The 23,037-nt window shown below is 41.7% G+C and overlaps 1 protein-coding gene across 1 annotated transcript in view; it reads left to right on the top strand.

Annotated features, from left to right (window-relative positions):
• The window catches only part of LOC125152563 (uncharacterized), an 80,301-nt gene that overhangs the window by 49,248 nt on the left and 8,016 nt on the right, over nt 1-23,037 (top strand). Inside the window, 6 exon segments of the mRNA XM_047834642.1 lie at nt 3,079-3,170; nt 3,173-3,354; nt 3,356-3,400; nt 9,069-9,119; nt 19,244-19,367; nt 19,695-19,790. Of these exon segments, the coding sequence (XP_047690598.1) occupies nt 3,079-3,170; nt 3,173-3,354; nt 3,356-3,400; nt 9,069-9,119; nt 19,244-19,367; nt 19,695-19,790 (590 nt within the window).

The following is a 23,037-nucleotide window of genomic DNA, read 5'->3' as shown; positions in this document are numbered from 1 at the left end:
ATTTTGGTTAGCTTGTGAGAAAATTTGATTATTTTGAGGCCTGTAGACCAGGGGAAATGGGCCAGATCTCTAATCAGAAAGAATCCCATGTCTTTCCTAAAAATTGCCACTGGGCGTAGTGAAAAGTCCTTTCACGAGGAGTTAAATGAGGACTGAGTATGCTGAACCACGTTAAAATGTGGAGGGCAGAGGCCAAGATCCTTGGTGTAGAAGACTATTTCCAGTTCAGAAGTGTGAGAATGAAGAAGACAAAACAGAAGGAAGAGAGGAAATGAAGGAAGGGGCAGTGCTATTTTAAGACCAAAATACACTTTCAGGACTTATGAAGCCTTCAGCACACTTAAAATCAAATGCAATAAAAAGCACAGCCTACATCAAAAGTATTTTTATATATCTACATAAAACACTATTGAGAATTAAACTGGCCAAATTGAATTTTAGAGACACTGGATTATAAATGTTAATTTTCCTATTGTAGTTCTCATATCTTAAAGCCTATACGTAGGTCTGAAATATTTGTAGGTCCTTGATTAGTCCACAGGTGTCAGGCTGTTTGCCATCATTACTTTTTCCCTTTTCTCTACCCTGACTCATGTCTCTAAAACTTCCCCACCCATTTATTTAATGACTGAAGGGTTTTTTCTTTCTCTTTTTTATTTTTATTCATTTTTAATTTATTTTAATGTTTATTCATTTTTGAGAGAGACAGAGTGTGAGTGGGGGAGGGGCAGAGAGAGAGGAAGACACAGAACCTGAAGCAGGCTCCAGGCTCTGAGCTGTCAATGCAGAGCCCGACACGGGGCTCGAACCCACGAACTGTGAGATCATGACCTGAGCTGAAGTTGGACACTTAACCGACTGAGCCACCCAGGCGCCCCTCTCTTTCCCTTTTTAAAAATTAGAGTATAATTTACATATGGTAAAATATAAAAATCTTAAGTATACATCATATGGATATAATTGTGTATTTACTATCCAGATCAAGAAATAGAATATTTCCATCCCCTCAAAAAGTTCCCAGGGATTCTTCCCAGACAATAACCATCCTCTTCTGAGATAATCATTCTTCTGACTTCCATTTCCATAGATTAGTTTTGCTTATTTCAAAACTTTATATAAGTGGAATTAGACATTGTCTTTGGTATCTGGCTTCATTTGCTTAGATACTTAACAGACTTAATTGCTTAACCAACTCTGTGATCAATCCATCCATGAATCTGTGAATTCATGGATAAATCCATCCATGACTCCATCCATGTGGCAGCAGTTTCTTTTTATTGCTGAGTAAGCATACCATAATTTGTTTATCCAATCACCTGTTGATGAATAATTGGGTTGTTTCAGGTTTGGGACTATTACAAATAAACCTGCCATGAACATTTGTATACAAGTCTTTGTATAGATCTACGTTTTCATTTGTCTTGGATACATACCTAGTAGTGGGTTGGGTGGATCCTATAGAATGTATATGTTTATGAAAGTTCTTAATTTTTGATACTGTTAATTCAGTGTCAGTAGTTTCATTTTTCTTAGCTTGGCAAGCCATGGAAAGTTAGCCACTGATGTATCCCGATAACTTTGTATACCAACAAATACAGATTCACATCAGCTGCACTGGCAGCTGCTTGGGTCAGAGTGCCAGCATCAAAGCCAAGGCAAAGCTTCAGCAGCTGTTTCTGGAGCATAACTAATGACTGTTTTAGTGTTCCCAAATAACCAGCTGCTATATCTCCTCTAACTAAATTTAACAACTGAAAGCATCATGAGCAACCATTTTATGTAATGCTCCCAATATAGTCTCTGTTAAATGAGCTTGGTAGAGAGCTATGCTATGACTGGTGCCCACTCCAAAGTTGTTTCTTACCATTGATGATCCCTCTGCATGTGTTAGAGAGGCTTAAGTAACATACAAATTTGTGGTATTAGCCTCAACCATTGTGAAATTTTACTTTCTTGTTGCATGTTGGATAATAACTTTCTAAGATGTGGTGGTCTAATGTGCAAGTGTGATCTCTGCTACGTCTGGGAGTTGCTTGAAGGGACAAATATTGAGAGGGTAGAGAGTAAACCGTAAGTGTTATCTAAAATGTGGGGCACTGGAACTGATCTGATCTTTATATTTAATTTTTTTAACATTTATTTATTTTTCAAAAGATAGAACATGAGCAGGGGAGGGGCAGAGAGAGAGGGAGTCACAGAATCTGAGGCAGGCTCCAGCCTCTGAGCTGTCAGCACTGAGCCTTACATGGGACTTGAATTCACAAACCGCAAGATCATGACCTGAGCTGAACTCCAGTGCTTAACCCACTGAGCCACACAGGCACCCTGGAACTGATCTGATCGTTAAATCAAAATGATAAAGTGAAGGTAGTTACAAATGATAGATGAGTTTGCAGCCAGTAAGGCATGTCCCACAGGATGACTAATGCCCTCATGTTAGAGGTGGAAGAGGGGCACCTCTGAATAAAAGACATTATCTTTTGCAGCTTCTTAGACACTGGTCTGATCTTTACTATATGGCCAAGATGGGACAAACAAGTGCTACAGGAGGGAGATTACAGCCAGCCTCGAAAATTTTTAAAATGATTTATTTTGAGAGCCTGAGCGGGGGGGGGGGGGGGGGGGGGGGGGGGGCAGAGGATCCAAAGCAGGGTCCATGCTGACAGCAGTGAGCCTGATGTGGGGCTTGAACTCACAAACTGTGAGACATGACCTGAGCCCAAGTCGGATGTTCAACCCACTGAGCCACCCAGGTGCCCCAGCCTTGAAATTTTCATTAAGGATGTAAATACGATCTTATTTTCTTGGGAGTCTTTGGTCATATTAATTACAATACAGAAAGCCACATAGCTATTTCTTCAAAGACCAGGTAAATATCCCATCACATCATTTGTTTTTTAGAGTAGTATTTCTCAAATTGTGGTTAAATACAAAGGTTTTTGTTTTTTTTTTTTTTCCTTTCTTTTTTAAAATCTGCAATCTGGACTGCCCTCCGGACCGCAAGGGCCGGAGGTGGGGCTCGATGCCTGGCGTCTGCTGCCTGCACTGGCCTCAGGTAACCGCAACCCCCACCCCCAGCCCCTCGCCCCGCTCTATAAGTGGCCCGCCCCGGACACTGGGCCGTGGGGCGCGCCCGCTGTCCCCCGCGATGGAGCCGGCCGAGGGGTGCCACCGGACGCGTTCGCCTACCTGGAGTGCGCGCTGGGCTTGCTGGGCTCGGTGCAGCTGATGCGCTGGGCGCACGGGCGCTGTGCGTCCCCGCGCCCCACCTACCAGCTGCCGCAGCGCCTGCGCCACGCGCCCAACCGCATCCTCCTGGCCACCTTACTCATCCACTACGCGCAACGGTGCTTGTTTTTTCCCGTTTCTGATCCGAGGAGAAAAGCCGATGCTCCTATACGTGTGTACGTTGGCGTTCGTGTTGTGTATCTGTAACGGCTATTTGCAAAGCAGATACTTGAGTCAGTATGCGGTGTATGCTGATGACTGGGTCACTGATCCCCGATTTCTAGTAGGTTTCTGCTTGTGGTTAATAGGCATGCTGATAAACATCCATTCAGACCATATCCTGAGGAATCTCCGGAAACCAGGGGAGACAATATAAAATACCAAGGGGAAGCACTCTCTTTACCTTTTTACTCTCCCGAGCACAGCAGTATCACCAGTGGTTCCTTGAGAAATTTGAAGATTATCCAAAATTCAGGAAAATTATAATCCCGTTTTTATTGTAAGTTTATTGTCAGCGGGATGGTCTTTGACTTGAAGCATTTTAGTGATGTGTCTCTAGGAACTACATAAATGAATTACTCTTCTGTCATTTTCCTGCTACTTCATCTTTTTCAAGATTTGCTCTAGGAGTGTTTTCCTGATAAATATGTAAGCTGCCTAATACCAAGCTAATAACGGGCTGCACACTGGGTCGAGAATCTGCAACTCTGGGTCATTACAGGTGACCATTTCTCTGATTTTGGAGTCTCCTCTTTTGGCTGTGTACAGCTAAGTGTGCACAAGATCAGGATTACAAGCCATTTCTGATGGCCTCTGTGGACTGAAACGTGTCACCGCCCCTTGTACTACCCATTCCAACCATCGTTTCAAGGCCAAAGGTGATGTTGCCCCCTCCCCTGATAAAGGCAGGGCTGTCTCCGTTGTCCCTCTCACTCCACTGGGTCAATGAGGCCAGGGGCACCTGCAGGGTCATCACAGCCCCAGGGAAATGCCCAGGCTCTCACTGTGGGTGCTGTGCAGCGGAGAACTTGGGGGCAGAGAAAGGAGACACAAGGGGCCCAGCTGAGGCCCAGACAAGAGGCCTCTGGCACCTGTGGCAGCCTGGCTCCCCAGGTGACTCCACTCAGAGCAGGGTGCTGGGTGCCTTCATGTAAGGGGTAAGGTGCTCTGTCCTCCACTGAGAGGACTTCTTGGAGGCCCTGGTGGGAGCAGGGAGCCCCTTATGCTGATCACCACAAGGCATCAGTAGTCTGTGGTTAAGATGATTTTTCTTCCTTCCAGGTAGAACTAGCAAGTTGTAAGGCACTTTTTTCTCAGTACCCTCAGTATTCCAAAACAATATCTGGAAACAGAATGTCTTACTCTAGATGCACTTGAGAGGTCCACGGAGATAAATCACAGGAATAAAATTCACCATGTATTGCCAGATATGTAAAAGAAATCTCCAACTAGAAGGCTGTTAAATCTCTGGGCTGCTCTGTGAAGCTCTGATGGGACACGTGGTGGAGGTCCCCTTCTGGCCAGGGACAGCACTGCCTCGGTGGCCACCACAACTGCAGAGCCAGAAACTGCAGGAGCAGGGGAAGAAAGGAGGAGACTGTTCACTCTCATCTGCTGACCTGTAGGTCCAGAGCACGAGCAGCCCCTGGCTCCCTGTGGGCTCTGCGCAGCCCCTTCCTGGCTGACCTTCCTAGCCACGGTGTCCCTCTCTCACGCGGTTTTATGTAGAAGCCATGTGCTCATTGTTAGTGATTTGTAGAGTCTCGTTTGGTTTCAGAATTGCACAGCAAATGCTCCCGATGCAGCTATGCTTCATTTTAACTGGGAACAGAACGTTTTTGAAAAGAAATTTTGTTATTCAATGAACTTCATTCCTTTTTCTGACCCTTTTCCAATTACTTGAAAACACAAAGCAATAAATATTTTGGATCTCCTCGGGAAAACTCAAAAGTCTGAACAAGTCACGATGGATTTGGGCTGCTGTGTTCTGGAAAGAGCACCCAGCTGGGAAAAGGATGCCAGTCTGAGAGCTGGAGAAGCTCACTGTGATTTTTACTCCTTTATATGAACCGCCTGCATGAAGGAACGCTTGGGTTAACTCAGGCTTTGATGTGTGGTTACTGCTTTCACCCACCCACACTGGGTGGACGGTTAATAGGAACAAATCCTCTTCTATCTTGTCTCCCTGCCCTCCCTCCATTTCCTAAAAACTGTCACTTAGCAAATTGTCATCAATTATTGTGTTAATCCTAATAAGGAGATTCATAAATTTACTTCAATCCAAAAAATAAAATAAAATCTGCAATCTGTTATGAACCCAGACTTTTGGAAAATATAATAAATATAAATTGCTTGAAAAAAGGAAAAAAAGATAGACAAAACACAAGCTCCAAGATATCAGCCTTTTATTTGGAATTTTTGCATCTATGATCACAAATGTTAAAATAAGTAAACAAGGATGCCATTAGACTGAGATAGTTCTAATGCCTTGGTAGCTTACCAAAGCAAATCAAAACCTAACCCAAAATCAATGCACCCCTATCAGAGAAAATAAAATTTAAGAACAACCTATAACAAACAGCCAAGTTAGTTTTACCAAACAAGGCAACTGCTTATGCTATATCTAACCAGATAATTTCCTTGCTGTGTTTCAGTGTTTTCTCTTTTTTCTTTTCTTTTTTTTAATGTTTATTTAATTTTGAGAGAGAGAGACAGAGCATGAGTGGGGAAGCAGCAGAGAGAGAGGGAGACATAGAATCTGAAGCAGGCTCCAGGCTCTGAGCTGTTAGCACAGAGCCCGATTCAGGGTTTGAACCCATGAACTGTGAGATCATGACCTGAGCCGAAGTTGGACGTTTAACCAACTGAGCCACCCAGGCGCTCCTCAGTGTCTTTTCTATAAAAAGACCTCTCCAGGGGCACCTGGGTGGCTCAGGTCATGATCTCACGGTCTGTGAGTTCAAGCCCCGCGTCGGGCTCTGTGCTGACAGCTCAGAGCCTGGAGCCCATTTCAGATTCTGTGTCTCCCTCTCTCTGACCCTCCCCCGTTCATGCTCTGTCTCTCTCTGTTTAATAAATAAAACATTAAAAAAAATTTTTAAAAAAAAGACCTCTCCACTAGCTCCTGTTGGTAGAGTACTCCTAACACTTTCAGTCTGATGCTGCCTAATGGAAACTCACGTACACTCAAACTCTTGAAAATTTAGTGCCTCAGTTTATCTTTTAACCCAAGTGAAACTAATCAATACTTTTCTTTTGGCCTGTCTAATTAGAGAGTATTCTCTAAAACTAGAGAGTATTCCATCTTTTTCTGGCATCTGAATAAAGTGAAAAATCATTCAAAAAGTAGTTAAAACTCAGCTATAGCCATCTGGAACCTTTTAACAGTACAGTTTTAAGACATATTTACATTTAATATGGCTATTCTGTTCAGGCTTTCTACTTCTTAGCAGAAATCAGTAATTTCAATTTCACTGCAAAACCTACAATGACCTCTACTGTGGTTATGGAGTTGCTCATAACAGCCTCAAAATTCTTTTAAATTCTATATCTATGGTTTAACCTTTCTCCTTTCTAATGTTCTTCTTCTAATTTGTTTCATTTTGTTATCATTTATCAATATTGTGTCTCGTGTATCTTTTAGAACCAAACTCTACATTTTAAAAATCTGACCAACTTTTTTGTTTTCTAGTTCATCAATTTCAGAATTTATACTTATTTTATATTTAACAAAATTGAATAAGTAATGTTTCATAAGGACAAGATAATGGCGAAGATATAAGGAAATACTTCTAATGTTTGTTTACTTTGGGGGGGGGAGGGGCAGAGAGAGAGGGAGACACAGAATCCGAAGCAGGCTCCAGGCTCTGTGCTGACAGCTGTCAGCAGAGATCCCGATGCAGGGCGGAACCCATGAACAGCGAGCTTATGACCTGAGCGGAAGTCAGACGCCTCACCATTTGAGCCACCCAGGCGCCCCATAAGGGAATACTTTTAAAAGAAAAAAATTACAATTACACATCCTAACAATTAACTACTGTTAACAAATGTTAGTGTAACTTTCCAAAGACTTAGGACCCAAGTGCATTTCTACCTGTATTTATGTACTTATAACAAGTTTGAAAACACTAATATATGGCATATAGAGTTCAGTACTAGTATTCCATGATTTCTACTCCGGACTTACGCTTATCCTCCTTCAACCTCCTGGTGGCCCTTCTCTGCACCCCCCCCCCCCCCCCCCCCCGTCCTGAGTTCAAGACTGCCACCTTTCATTCAAGGTCTCCTCCGCCACATTCCCAAACCCGTTAGGCCGGGACTACATTTCCCAGACGTCCCGAGGATCCGCCGCTCCCGGTGCCCCTGAGGCCCCGCCGGAATTGGGTTGAAGAGCCCGGACACCTGGCTTCTGGGTAACGGCAGTACTGACGGAGGGAGGAGTGCGCTTTCTGGTGGTGCCCGGGACGGGGGAATGAATTCTCAGCCGAAACTTGAGCACTTAAACGCGCCTGAGCACTCTTACCAGGAGGGATCGTGGGACGGGCTGAACCCACATCCGGGAGGATTCCTAGTTAGTGGCGTGTCGGGGAGTCATCCACTCAGGATCCCGCTCTCAGAGCACGGCTCCTTGTGGAGAGTACTCTGGACTGTCTGCTTCCCGGCTTTTAACTACAGTTGTTAAGAGACCTCTGGGCATTTCCCAGTTTGGAGCGAGGACTGCTGCAGACGGGTTAACTTTGGGGACTGACCCTTCCCCTGGCTGGGGGGCTACATTTCCCAGAAGCCTCCTCGGTCCACAGCCCTTCCCCCACCCAACAGCAGCCACCTTATTGCTGCTTGGACCTGTCGGTGCGCTGAGGTCCTTAGAAGATGCTATGTGAGGCTGGGCTGTCAGTACTGGCCTTCACTGAAGGCTAGGAACACGACGCGACACTGGGCGAAGACTGTTGTGCCGGCCAGGCTCCAGCTGAATGTTTCCTCCCCTGGACTACATTTTCCTGGGGGCTCCGCGGCATATTCCACTTCCGGCCGAAGTTGGCTTGGCGGGTGGTGAGTTGGCGGGAGTTCGGGTGTAAAGGGTCGGGGCGTTGCGGGTCGGCTGTGTCACCAGTTTGGGGCGGATTCTAGCAGTCTGGAGTGTGAGGACCCCGGAAAAGTGGATGCTGAGGGGCTCCGGGGCGGGGCCATGGTGTGTCTGGAGTCTAACAAACGGGTGGCCGTTGGGCATTTCTAGGCTGTGTCCTCCCGCTTGAAAAGTAAAGACGTAGCGGAGGTTGGGGAATGTCGAGGCCTCTAGTCTTCACTCGGGGGAGGGAGGTATCAGCAGCGCATCGGCACAGGGTGTGGGAGTGGTATCATGCTGGCTCTGAAGCTGGCTGGCGGTTTCTCGAGGACAGAGGTGTCGCTGCTGTGTGACCTTCTGCCTGGACGGAAAGTCTGTGCGATACTCTCCCGAAGTGGTTTGTGAGCCCGACCTCCTTTGCTTGGCGACCAGTGCCCGTGGAGCAGTGGTTAGTACATTAAGCGAGGCTTTCTAAGGCCCAGTGGGAGAGCCCCACATGGCCGGCTGCCTCTCGGACTCTGTCTTCGGAGCCTGGAAGAGCTCAGTCTCCTGTGGAGGAAGGAGGCCACAGTCTGGGGTTCTCTCCCAGGACTCCCGTCTGGGCCCCTAAGGTCGCCTGCTTTCTGTGATGATAAGAGTGGGGCTTATTTGGCTTTGGGCTCACTCTCCGTGCCTGGAGTGGGGCCAGGGTTTGCTCTGATTTGGCCTTGTCTGGGCTCCAGAAAGGGTCTGTTGTCTCATAGTTTATTAACCACTGTCCATCTTTTTCATTTTCTAGGAGTCCAGAAGAGGAGAGAAAAGCCGCTGTACATCACAAGGCATGGCAGAGGTAAGTTGTATTTGGCACTCTCTTCTTGGAAAGGGCTTCTTGGTTTACAGAACAATATCCTTTTTCAGGATTCTATCCAAAAAATTTACAGTAGTGATTTGAAAAAAAAAAAAGGGTAAGCGAGAAGGAAACCAAATTTATGGAGCAGTTTTCCTAAACCAGGTAAGAGTCTAACCCAGAACTGTCTGTTTTGCATACATTGTCTCATCCATCTAGAATTTCCATTTCCCTGAATTTTATCCATTCCCAGAATAGTTGTGACAGATGTGCCTCTCTGCTTTGGCAGAGAAGTTAAAGAACAGAATGAGGTTACTCACTTCAGTCTCACTAATTTCTTTGTTGTCCGCTTCAGGGTCACATGCTTCCAAATTTCTAACAGCCTGAAGTCCTGCCTGCATGCATCAGCTCTATGTACTTTTTTCTCCAAGATAGAAATAACCTAATTGCTCTCTTTCTAATGATTAAAGTAAAATAGGGTTCTTAAAAACATTTCAAAACTTGAGAACATTTCAGAAAGTTTGTCAACCATGGTCCCACCATGTAGAGATAGAATTAATATTTTCAAATTTTGTCTGTACAAAAGTGTAGGTTTGTAATTTTGTTTTCAGAATGGGATCATGCTAGTGACAAAAGCAACTAACTTAACTGATTGTTAAGCCACTTATAGTTTGAAGTTTTTTACATGTGTTGTCTTGTTGAATCCACATTAACAACTCCATGAGATATTCTGTAATCCATTTTTTTTTCCCCTTCCATTTTAAATTCTCTGAATTTGGACTGGTTTCACAATTCCTGGCCAGTCATAGTTTCACTGGTGGAATTTTTTTTCTTTCCTGGTGTATAAAGTAATGGTGGCTTTACAACCAGTGGCATCTCAGAATTGATGAAATATGGAATTACTCTAAGTTGACAGATGAGGAAATAGATTCTATTAAGTCACTTCAAATTACACATTTAACAAATTATACAACTGGGATCCCTCTACTTTTACCCACTTGTCAAAGGTCATTATCTTCTTTGGTTTATGTTGAATATATGTTAAGTATATTCTCTGTCATTTATAAGTTGTTTTAGAAGTTTTTTCACAGTTAATCTATTCTGTATGTGTTTTAGATTCAGAGTTTTCAAAAAATGTTTTCTTCTTTTATGTCATGGCGTTCCCTAATACAAATATAGAAAAGTCATTCATATTTTTCTAACGTACTTTGTCTTTTGCCCAATTTAATCTTTTTTTTTTTAAGTTTATTTATTTATTTTGAGAGCTTGAGCAGGGGAGGAGCAGAGAGAGAGAGAGAGAGAGAGAGGGAGAGGGAATCCCAAGTAGGCTCTATGCTGTTAGCACAGAGCCCAATGGAGGGCTCAAACTCACAAATTGTGAGATCATGACCTGAGCCAAAATCAGGAGTTGGACACTTAACTGACTGACCATCCAGGCACCACCACCCCCCAAACTATTTAATGTATAAGCACCTGGTGTGAGATATGACCAGCAAATGTTGGTTGTAAAATTTCTAATATGGAGTGTTTATTTAAGTTTTGTCTAGAAATAACCTAATAACCTAATTCCTCTCTTCCTGTGGCTTTGGAGTAGTCAGTTTTAAAGAATGGCAGTATTTGTAGTATATTCAGGTTTTTTCTTTGGATGTGTCTGAGTGTGGCTTTTCATTCTGGCCAATCAGTTCTCAAGGATTCCTTTCTCTTGAGAGACTAATAAAATACGCTTTATTTTTTTTTTAATGTTTTTAAATATTTAGAGAGAGACCGTGTAAGTGGGGGAGCGGCAGAGAGAGGGAGAGAAAGAATCCCAAGCAGGCTCTGCACTGCCAGCGAGAGCCTGACATGGGGCTTAATCCCACGAACCCTGAGATCATGACCTGAGCTGATATTAAGAGTCTGACACTTAACTCACTGAGCCATCCAGGTGCCCCTAAATACTCTTTCTCTTCTGGATTAATCTGTTTCTTCCTTTCTCTGACTTTTCTTCTGAATTCTGTGAGAATTTGGTGAGTTTGTCTTCCCCTTTTCATCCTGGCCAGAACCCTCCTCAGATTCTCAGAGGAGAAACTACATCCTCCCTATCCATTCTTAGCACATTTTGGTAAGGAAGGAACTCCAGCTCCCCTTGCGTTACAACCCTGGACATCTGTCCATTTCTCCCTTCATTTCCTCCTCAGAGTGGTGGATTGTCCTTTCTCTGTATTAATGAGAAGCTATGCACTGTTAAAAAGAGTAGAGTCTTATCCTGTTTTTGCACTTTACTAGCTTTGTGACCATGGGCTTCCTCATAACATCCCGTATATAAAGTGGTCATTATATAAGGTTTGGAGAATGTGATAGTAATGGAAATTCAACTGAATTTGCACTGAAACTGGCAACCTGGAGTTCTCCCAACTCCTACCTCCTGGTCCCAAATCCCATTGCTTCTGTCTGTTTCCTGTTTCTTGTTGTCATGCCTTATAACCTCACACCACTGTCTGCATCCCAGATCAGACTTTTGTGTAGGGAGAATAGTGCATTGTCTTCCTAATTGGACTACCTGGCTCTACTTTTACTCCTTGCCAATAAAATAGTCCAGACATGTCATTTCCTTTATTCAGTAAATCCCTGTTACTTTCAGGACAAAGCTATACTTTTATACATTTCATTATACATTTACTGTAAAGCACATTCTATGTTTATTGGAGCACCAATCCTAGTATTGGAGAAGGCGGTTTAATCTTGGCAGGGATGATCTGTCATCTAAGACCTTTCTGTCGTGGCCCCTTTGGATTTCTCCAGTATCACTTCTGTCTACCCCTTTCCCAGAATACCTCACCAGTTATCCCAGTGAACTGTCTTCTCTTCAGACATACAGGCTATATTCCTTTCTCTACAGCTTACCCTGTTCACTCTACTTGGAATGCTGTTCAGGGGTGCCTGGGTGACTCAGTTGTTAAGTGTCCAACTCTTGATTTTGGCTCCAGTCATATCTCACAGTCATGAGCTCAAGATGCACTTTGGGCTCTGCAGCTGGGAGTGGAGCCTGCTTAAGATGCTTAAGATTCTCCCTACCCCCACCTCCCCTGCTCACTTGTTCACTCTTTCTCTTGCTCTCTCCTCGAGAAAAAAAGAAAAGAAAAGGAATGCTGTTCAGTTTGTTTTTGCTTGTTGGAATCCTCTGTTTCCACCACCACCCCCGCCCCGCCCCGGGCCCCAATTAATCTTCTATATGTTACATGAAACTTTCACATACCCTTTAACCTAAGTAAGTCACTATTTCATTTTCCATAGCAAGATTCATCTACTTGTAATTAGATGTAATTTATCCTGCTTAGAACCCCCTCAGCTATGAGAACAAGTCAAAATGTCTCATGATCTGATCCTTCTTAACTTCATTACTCTGTTCCCTTTGTCACTTGACTCTAGCTATTCCCATAATGCACAGTGCTATCTCTTGCCTCTGGCACAAGAAACACAAGAGGGGGCATATCCCATACCACCACTTTCTCTGGATTCTGTGAAGCCTGCTTCAGTCTCTTGATTATGCTTGGTAACTGAGTGACTGTGCTGACATTCCCCTATGCTGTGTCTGTTGTAGTTCTTTCCATACTGTATTGTAATTGACATTTTAAAACTGATTTTATTAAATATTGAGTGTGGAAAATGTATAATGTATGACAAATATCTGAACACCCATATTTAAAAAGTAGAATGTTAATTATTAAAAACCCCCATGAGTCATCCCAGTCCAGTCTCTATAGGTAACTTCTGAATTTTGTTTTTCATTCCCTTACTTTTCTTTACAGTTAAACATATGTGTTTGTTTTTATTTTAAATTTGATATAAATAAAATCATACAGTTTGGAATCTTCTGTGATTTCATTACCTGTCTCTTAGTGTATATTCAGGAGATTCATTTATGTTGTGAATTTACTGTGTAGCCATCCATTGTATAAATACATTTTTTTCTTTTATATGACAAACACTACTCCTGTGAACGTTTTTGAACTTGTCTCTTGTGTCATGTGCAAGAATTTCTCTGGGCATATAACTAACAGTAGAATTCTTTCTTGGGTCCACCTTAGTAGACCCTTCTCAATTGTTTTTCAGTGTTTATACCTGTTTTTAAACCCTGTTACCTCATATTCTCACCACTACTTGATATTGTTAGACTTTTAAGTTTTTACCTATTTGGTGGGTATGAATTGATACATTATTCTGAGTTTAAACTTGCATATTTGGGCACTAAATAAGGTTGAACCCCCTCCCCCCCCCGCCCCTGGCCCTTTTATGGTTTCTCTTTTCTCAAGTTCTATTTCGTGTCGTTTTCTAATGCTTCCATTGAGTTTTGTGTTTCCAGTTTTTTGTTCCTTTTGGTGCATTGTAGGTTATTTCTTAAATATTGTGAATTGACATTGTCATCCTTTGTCAGTTATGTGTGCTATACATACTTTCAATATGTGGCTTCTAACGTTAAGTGGCAGTAGAAATTCTCAATTGTAATGCCATCATATTTAACACTGTTTTCCTTTCATTTACTAACTTATTTATGTCTTGTTTACGAAATCTCTTTTCCTTGGGGCGCCTGGGTGGCTCAGTTGGTTAAGCGTCCGACTTCAGCTCAGGTAGGGATCTTAACCTACTGAGTCACCCAGGCGCCCCTAGTTTTCTTTAGTGATTACCATAGAAATTTTAACATATTGGGGTGCTTGGGTGGCTTAGTTGGTTAAGCATCTGACATAAAGATGCTGAATAGTATAAGGAACTAAGCTCTTCCAACTGATTAAATTATTTATATTGTCAAATGTTTTAATTCTATCCCCCCTTTTTTAAATTTTTTATTTTTTTGAGTGAGCAAGCATGCAAGGGAGAAGGGTAGAGGGAGGGAGAGGGAGAGAGAAAGAATCCTAAGCAGCTCAGTGTGGAGCCAGACATAGGGCTTGATCCCATGATGTTGGGATCATGACCTGAGCCGAAATCAAGAGTCAAATGCTCAACCGACTGAACCACCCTACCCTTTGTTTAACCCCTATAACGTTTTTCTTATTTTCTATATTTGAATGTTAGTTTAGGTTGTCCACATGTTTGCCACTTTGTTTGTTCACTGTTTTTATGTCTTAAAACTTCTACCTTGGAATCACTTTCCTTCAGATGGAAGTACATATTTTAATGAATTTCTGGAGGGTTTGGTTTTTGGTTTTTTGAAAATGTTTTGATATGCTCCCATTGTGAAAGATAATTTTTCTTTCAGGTGAGATAGTCTGCTGTCTTCTGGTTTATATTGTTGCTATTGAATAATCATTTGGTAATAAGACTGCTGTTCTTGGTAGATAATCTTTTATCTCAAATTGTTTTTCACATATTCTCTTTGTTTTTAATGCTCTGCAGTTTTGATATAATTGTCTAGGGTTTGTTTTTATTCTCCTTGAGACTCTTTGGGCTTCTGAATAATGCTTGCATTTGCCAGTTTTGAAAATTTCTTAGCCTTAAGAAATTTGTTGTTGTTGTTGTTGTTTTAAGTAAGCTCTATGCCCAACGTGAGGCTTGAATTTACAACCCCGATATCAAGGGTTGCATTCTCTACCAACTAAGCCACCCAGGTGCCCCCTTTAGGTCTTCAATTACTGCCTTTTCTCAGTACTTTCTACTTTTTCCTTCTACAACTCTGGTTAGATACCTATTAAACCTCTCACTTATCTTCTTGGCATATCATATACTTTCCTACGTTGTCTTTTTTTTTTTTTTTTTAATTTTTTTTTTCAACGTTTATTTATTTTTGGGACAGAGAGAGACAGAGCATGAACGGGGGAGGGGCAGAGAGAGAGGGAGACACAGAATCGGAAACAGGCTCCAGGCTCTGAGCCATCAGCCCAGAGCCTGACGCGGGGCTCGAACTCACGGACCGCGAGATCGTGACCTGGCTGAAGTCGGACGCTTAACCGACTGCGCCACCCAGGCGCCCCTCCTACGTTGTCTTTCTTGATAGCATTCTGCACAATCTCTTTTCATATCTTTTAGTCCAGTAATTTTCTTTTCAGAGATATTTATTCTAGCCATAATATGACTTAATTTTAAATATTAGGGTTTTTTTTTGTTCCAGAAGTACTTTTTCCTTTTAAATCTACCTGTCATTTTGTGGTTTTGTTTCTCACTATCTTACCTCCTTTCGGTAATATACCTGTCATTATCTATGTAATATATGAATCTTTGCAAGTGTGATATTTTCCCCCTAACATTTTTATTACAGAAAGTTTGTAATGGAAATTTACAACAATTGCATGACTGATTTTCCTGACTCTCTGATCCTGGAAATAGCCCTCTTTGCATGTTTTCTTTTTATTTAGTTTTGTATTTAGGTGAAATTCACATAACATACAATTATCCATTTTATAGTATACAGTTTAGTGGTACTTAGTGTATTCACAGTGTTATGCTGTTTTATTATTTTTGACATTTGGGTCATTTTCCTTGGAATTCTACTTAGGGATTCTGAAGGCCTGGTTGAAGATTGTTCTCTAGGCCAGGTCTGTGTTTGCTTCTGCCAAGAGCACTGCCAAACCAAAGCCACCTTAAAGTAGGTTTATAGATAGCATGTTTTATAGAGTCACCTTAGTAATGTGCATGTGAGCCACACAGCTGTGGGAAGGCTGACTTGTGGTTATAGTTCCTCGGGAAAATGTTTTTTCTTTTCTTTTCTTTTCTTTTCTTTTCTTTTCTTTTCTTTTCTTTTCTTTTCTTTTCTTTCTTTTCCTTTCTTTTCTATGTCAGGATCCAAGTCAGGCCATTTTCTTTGCAGTACTCAAGAATGGGAGTGTTGCTTCTACTTTTTCTTATTTTGAGGGCATGGTCCTAGAGTTCCCAGGACTTTGCAGTGCAGAACCTTTTAGACTTCCATCTTGACCAGCTATAGGCTTGGTCTCCTCTCCCCCCATTCTTTGAGTGTCAAAGCTCATGGTCATCTGGGCTCAGCAGAGGTTCTCTGGTAAAATAAGTGTCAGTGGCTCAGCACACTCCTCTTGGTTCCCAGTTTGACTTGATTTTAGCTTCTGAAGATTACTTTCCTTCTTTACCAGATCATCACTGCATCCCAAAATGTTTTCAATATTCAGAACATTATTTTTCACCTGGTAATTTGATCATGATAACCAGTCTTCCACAGAGCTTGATGTCCTGTGATTGTCTCCTTTTTTCTGTTTTTCCTCCCTGATTCTGAGCTTTTTAAAGGCAGGTGCTGGGTCTAAATCATCATGTCCCCAAGTGCCCCCACTGAGCCGGAGTCATGGGGGAATTTGACATTTTTGGATAATGGAGTCTTGTTTATAGAACTGCTGCTTTCCTCCCTTTCCCTTCTACCTCTGATTTCCCTTCACAGAGTGTTGTGCTTTGTAGTGACAAACAGAGCAGACTAAGCATTTTCTGCTCCCCAAAGTGGAGAGCCCAGTTCAGGATTTTTTTTAAAGGATCTTCAGAAATCCCTGGCTGCATCTGTAACAGTCAGAAGTGGAAGACCATCAGTTTCAGAGTTGGAGAAATCTAAATCTAGATTCAAAAGCCAGCAATGCTACCACTAACTGCAAGTTTGAGTAAATGACTTAACTTCTCTGAGCTAAAGTTTCCTTTGAATTAGGATTTGTGGGCCTCTCGTAAGGATTCATACATACAAGCACCATAAACTTAAAGTGCTTGATATGCAGTAATTGTACTTGAGATGACGTGAACACTATCAGCAATAAGGCTACGGGTAGCAGTGAGAAAGGGTAATGTCAGGCAGGAACGCCATGGTGATCTTGGTTGGGAACCAGAATGTGTTGGCCACAAAGATTCTGAGAATTGTGGTTTCTTGTAAAGCCATTGCAACTTGCATCCAGGTGGTTGAGCTCTGCCAAGACTACTAAGGACCTGCTGATCCTGGTGGGTTGTCTGACTCAGTATTGGTGATTCTGGGCAAGGTCTTTGTGAAAAGAAGTTTCATTTGGGGTTCTAAGAGCCCTAGTTCTGGGATGTGGGAACAAAGCTAAAGAGGTACCTAATACACTGAGCCTGTTAGGCCAGGGAGAGGCTGGAGATTTCTGTTGCAGAAACTGTTATCTAGGGTTGGGACTGTCCAAGTATTCAGTGCTCCTGGGCCTGGGGGCTCCATCCTGTCTTTAGGATGCACCCATGATTGAGGAGCTCAGTGTCTTCCAGGTTGTAGAACAAAGATCTGCCTGGGGCATGTCAGAACAGGCCCTTCTGAGTTCATATCTGCTGGGAAAGCTGTTTCCTCTAAACACATTTTGTACAGTTGGATTCTCTGGGGTTCTGGAAGGCAAGGTTTTGTTATTCTTCCTCAAATCAAGAAAGGCAGACTTTGTATGTGTGTGTGAGAGAGAGAGAGAAAGAGAGAAGAGCTGTCACTAGCAGGAAGATTAGAACAGGAGAGGGGAGGAAAATTTATTCTCTGTCTTTGAGGACTCTGAAGTCAGTCCCGTGACTCAAGACCTCTTTTGCTTCTTCCTCCGTTGCCTTCTTAAGTTATGCATTTCTGTAGGATCAACCTGAGAAACAAATGATCTGTTTTTACAACCCTAAAGCTATTATTTATGTGAATTGCTGTTTCTCCCCTCCTTCATTGAATGCATTTTCATTTTAAAAGATTTGAGCAGTGGATTTCTTTTTCCTGAAACTTAGTGCTTTCCTGAGCCCCTCCAAAGAACTTACTTGTTATCCATTCCAGTGAGTGATGCTACCAAAGGCTGCTGTCCCATAAGTGTTCCTCTGTTTTACAGGTGTTTCAATATTCATTCCGCAAACCACTTAGCATTCCTTATGTGCATATCCTTTCACCAGGAATACTGATGGAGTAGAAATCCTTGCTGAAAATATTATACCTCCCTTGTTAAAGTGGGCTTTTCATGAAGTGGTTAAGTAGGAACCCATGTTGCAAACTCGATTTTCTAATTAGACAAGAAGGTAATTGATGTTGATTTGTTACAGTATTTTCCCAAATCTGTAACTCTCTGAGATTTAATTTTAAGACTGGGGTTATGATAGAGATATGATAGATTGAGTGTATGGAGTTACGTGATATTCCAAGAAGTCTGTGCCATGTAGACACCAATAAGTCAGTCCATTTTGAACTTACATAGCGTATGCTCATCTTGGGTTGTTTCATTCTGAGTCTGGATCTTCCTCCATTAGTTCTGGCAGATCAGGAACAAGGAAAGTATAGGAACAGTACAACCAGATGTATAAATTGTTGAGAAGTAAAGACTCACACTGCAAAAGAACTTTAGAGAACTTACGCAGCCTAGTACCCCAAAGTGAGAACATTGAATGTATAAGATGGGTTGTCATATAGCCAGTAAAAATGATGTCTATTTTAGAATTTTTCGTGACATGGAAAAGTGATTAGGTTTTAATATCCTGGCATTTTTATGAACGTGAGTTTTTAAGAAATTATTAAATCACCAAGTTATATTCAAATCCTACTTTCAGAAATATACATTTTTAAAATTTTATTTATTTTGAGAGAGCGCAGGGGAGGGGCAGAGAAAGAGGGAGAGAAAGAATCCCAAGCAGGCTTCACGCTGTCAGTGCAGAGCCCCACGTGGGACTGGAACTCACGAATCATGAGATCATGACCTGAGTCAAAATCAAGAGTTGGACACTTAACTGACCTAAATTGAGTGCTTAACCAGGTGCTCCAGGAAATAGAAATTTTATAAAATATTTTTGAATGATTCAGACTTTTAAAAAGTATTTCTTTATTGGGAGAAGGAGAATACTGGGGAAGGAGATAGTCACAAGTGTCGTGTGGTGAACACAGTGTGCCGTGTATTTGTATGTGTATATAGTTTAATTGGGAAACACCAGTCATATGAACTTTGGTTATTCCCAAACCTGGGGAGTTAATGGAAGGAGATAGTGTCAAGAGGTTACTTATGTAGTTACAGTCATGGTCAAGCATGATGTGTGCACCAAGAATGGTGTATGCTCTGATCACTCTTGTTTCCACACTGAACCACCTGTATTAAAGGGCCCAGCACAGCCTGTTACCTTACTAATGTTGTCACCTTACTAAATTTCTTTTTCCATTTTTTTAATTCCATTGTAAAGATTTTGTCCATTATTTTCACAAATAGTGTATTTATCTGTGGTTTCAGGGCTTCAAGTTTAAAGATGTGGCCATTTACTTCTCTCAAAAGGAGTGGGAATGCTTGCACCCTTCTCAGAAGGGTTTGTACCGAGATGTAATGTTGGAGAATTATAACAACCTGATCTCACTGGGTAAGTTTTTGAGCCCCCTAAAATTCAGAATTGGACTTCTGGAATTTTATGTTCTCTTAAGAATTTCTCATGAGTGCTTTTCACATTGCCTGGCTGAATTGATGATTCTTGCTTCACAAGGAAAGGATTATCCCATATGAAGTTAGAAATTGGCTGCTCCATTGGACGACTTTTATCTTTTTTGTACCTGTGACTTATACCCCTTTTGTTGACTCTTAACCTATTTACTCTTCCTTGAAAATCATGTACTGATTTTAATTCCGGTACACGCCTAACATAACTTTGTCGTTCCCCCCCCCCCCCCCCCGACCTTTTTTTTTTGAGCAGGACTTTCTGATTCTAAGCCAAATGTGATCTCCTTATTGGAGCAGGGGAAGGAGCCCTGGATGGTTAAGAGTAAGGAAACAAAAGAATGGTGTCCAGGTGAGTAATAGTGACTCCTATTGGGAAGACTGTGGCAGGTGGTCACCTAGGGAGCCTATGAGAAGGCATCACATCTGAGTTATTAGTAGGAAAGCTCACTGAAAAGGCCTGAGATCTGGAGAAGGAAGGATGTTTCAGCACAAAGCCTCAAATTTTCACTCCAGTTATCACAGTTGCTACCCTTCCTCATATTTGCCTCTGATTAAAGTGTACTGTTCAGTGGTTTTTTAGTATATTCAGAGTTTGCACCTGTGACAACAGTCTAATTTTAGAACCTTTCATCACCCCAAAATGAAACCCCATGCCCATAAGCAATCAATCCCCACACCCAGCCCTCACCCTTTATTTCTGTAAGGTTGGTTGTGATATCCCTCTTTTATTCCTGATATCAGTATTAGTCTTTCTTTTTTTCTAGCTAAAAGTTTGCCAGTTTTGTTGATCTTTTTCAAAGAACCAGCTTAAAATTACGTTGATTTCCCTATTTTTCTTCTTTTGTTTTGTTCATTTCCACTCTAATCGTTATTATTATCTTCCTTCTGGTATCTTTGGGTTTACTTGACTCTGTCTAGTTCCAAAATCTGATTTGAGATATTTCTTGTTTTTTGTTTTTTAATATAGGCATATAAGCTGCAAATTTCCCTTTAGGATCTGTTTTAACTGTATCCCATAAGATTTGGTATATTAAGTTTTCCTTTCACCCAACTTGAAAGTATTTTCTAATTTCTCTTATGATTTCTTCTTTGACCCTTTGGTTATTTAAAAGTGTGTTTTCTGTTTCCTTGTTGATCTTCTGGCTATTTGAGCTATCCATTATTGAAAGTAGAGCACTGAAGTCCTCAATTTGTTGAATTGTCTGTTTTTTTCTTCAGTTCTGTTTTTGCTTCATGTATTTTGGGCCTCTGTTATTAGACATACATACTTATAACTGTTACCATTTCTTTTTAGCTTTTTATTTCAAAATAATTTAAGACTCAGAAGGAATTACAAAAATACTACAGAGAGTTCCCTTGTACCCTTCACCCAGCTTTCCCTAATGATAACATCTTACCTAATCTTAGTACACTGTCAAAACCAGGAAATTGATGTTGGCACAATAGTAGTAACAAAACTATAGATAGACCTAATTCAGAATTCACTGATGTTCACATACACTCATTTTTTAATTTTAATTTTTATTATTCTTTTAGGTTACTGTGATTTTATGATGTGTATATTTATATAACCACTACCACAATTGGGATACAGAAACCTCAGCATTTTAAATATTTTTAAAAACATTTTTTAATGTTTATTTATTTTTGAGAGAGAGAGAGACAGAGCATGAGCAGGGGAGGGGCAGAGAGAGAGAGGGAGACACAGAATCTGAAATAGGCTCCAGGCTCTGAGCTGTCAGCACAGAACCCAACATGGGGCTCGAACTCAGGAACGAAGAGATCATGACCTAGGCTGAAGTCAGATGCTCAGCCAACTGAGCCACCCAGGCACCCCTAAATTTTTTTTTTTTTTTTAATTTTTTTTTTCAACGTTTATTTTATTTTTGGGACAGAGAGAGACAGAGCATGAATGGGGGAGGGGCAGAGAGAGAGGGAGACACAGAATCGGAAACAGGCTCCAGGCTCCGAGCCATCAGCCCAGAGCCCGCCGCGGGGCTCGAACTCACGGACCGGGAGATCGTGACCTGGCTGAAGTCGGACGCTTAACCGACGCGCCACCCAGGCGCCCCACCCCTAAATATTTTTTATAAAACATTTTTGAAGCAATGCTATAATGTTTAGGTGAAAAAAGCATGGTACCTAACTTTTAGAGTCAGTGCTATTTCGGTTGTATAAAAAGGATTCTAGAAAACAATGGAAGGAACTAAAAGATAACAATGAATAACCTAGTAAGTAGCTAGGGTTAGGAAGGATGCTAGGCCTGCTGGAATTATTCTCACAGGGCATGAGAATGACCTTGTAGGGCAAAATAAGGGATTGTCTTATTAATAGGCCCCTTCTGGAAATAGTGTGTTTGGTAGAGAGGGGCCAAATGTGATTATAGTTTAACAGTTGGGGTTCTTTCTGGGCATTTCCTTGAATCATAAACCTTGAATTAATGGGCAGTGTTCAGACAAGGAAGAGCCAGTCTTACCAGGAGCCTGCAGAGGACTTAAGGGCTGATTTAAATTCTTAATCACTGATAACGCTATAAGTTTTCTTTTTCAGAAACTTGGCCTGTGCAATGGCCAGAGAAATGAATGTCTTTTTAGGGGAGATGGTTATAGGTAAGGCACTGCTGTGAGAGAAGATTTGGGGCAATATTATCAGACTGGTAAGACTTTTCAGATTGTGACACATGATATGAAGCTGGAAGGATGAGTAGTAGGATCCAGGAGGTGTGGTGGGAATGCTATACCAGGTGGAGGAATCTCTTCATTGAAGGCACCAAGGAGAGAAAGCCTTGGGTGGCTGTCCTGGAAGACCTGAATGGAGGTCTACGTCATGCAGGGCTTTCTCACCAAGTCTAGGAGTTTAGAGTTTTTTCCTTGAGGACACTTGGCAGCCATTGGAGGTTGTAAACAAGATAGGGACATGATTGGATTGGATGTCCTTTAGGGATTGGATCAGAGGGTTCGTGAGTAAAAATGGTAAAACTTGCTAGGAGGCTGTTGGGAAGTCAAGATGATTTTGCATTGTGCTAGGATGAGACCATGGAGTAGGGAAAATGGAGAGATTAAAGATCAATGTAGGGGAATGATTCTGTAGCATGAGGAGTGATTGTGCAGGGTAGGAACAATGGGAGCATCCTTGATGGATATTACTTTTTGATTTGAACGTTCCTTTAAGGTCCAAATTTTTTATTCCAACCCATGCTTTTTACAGTTTTCCCTTTCTACCAGATTGTTTTTATAAAATATTTAAAATAACAGCATCTTCTGACACCTGATGTCTGGAACTTTCCATACAGCATAAAATGCCAACATTATTTTACCAGTCTATATAGACCTTAGTTTTAGTGCCCTTCTCTGAAGGACAGCCTTATAGCATTCCCCAGTGTAAGTGGTATTTTCATTCAATTGCAGATATAGACCATACATTAATCACAGAACAATTTTTTCTTACCAGTTGTTCTAGGTTTATCTCTCTAGATTTCCCAACTGTTTGTCTTTTCTGCAACTTGCTTTTGGCTGGTCCAACTACCCTGGACCTTAGCAAGAGCAAAGGGACTATCCCAAGCAACAGGGTGCCTGTACACAGCTCTGACAACTTAC

Source organism: Prionailurus viverrinus, chromosome E2 (assembly GCF_022837055.1).
Source record: "Prionailurus viverrinus isolate Anna chromosome E2, UM_Priviv_1.0, whole genome shotgun sequence".
NCBI lineage: Eukaryota > Metazoa > Chordata > Mammalia > Carnivora > Felidae > Prionailurus > Prionailurus viverrinus.
This window is presented reverse-complemented; position numbering and strand designations above follow the sequence as displayed.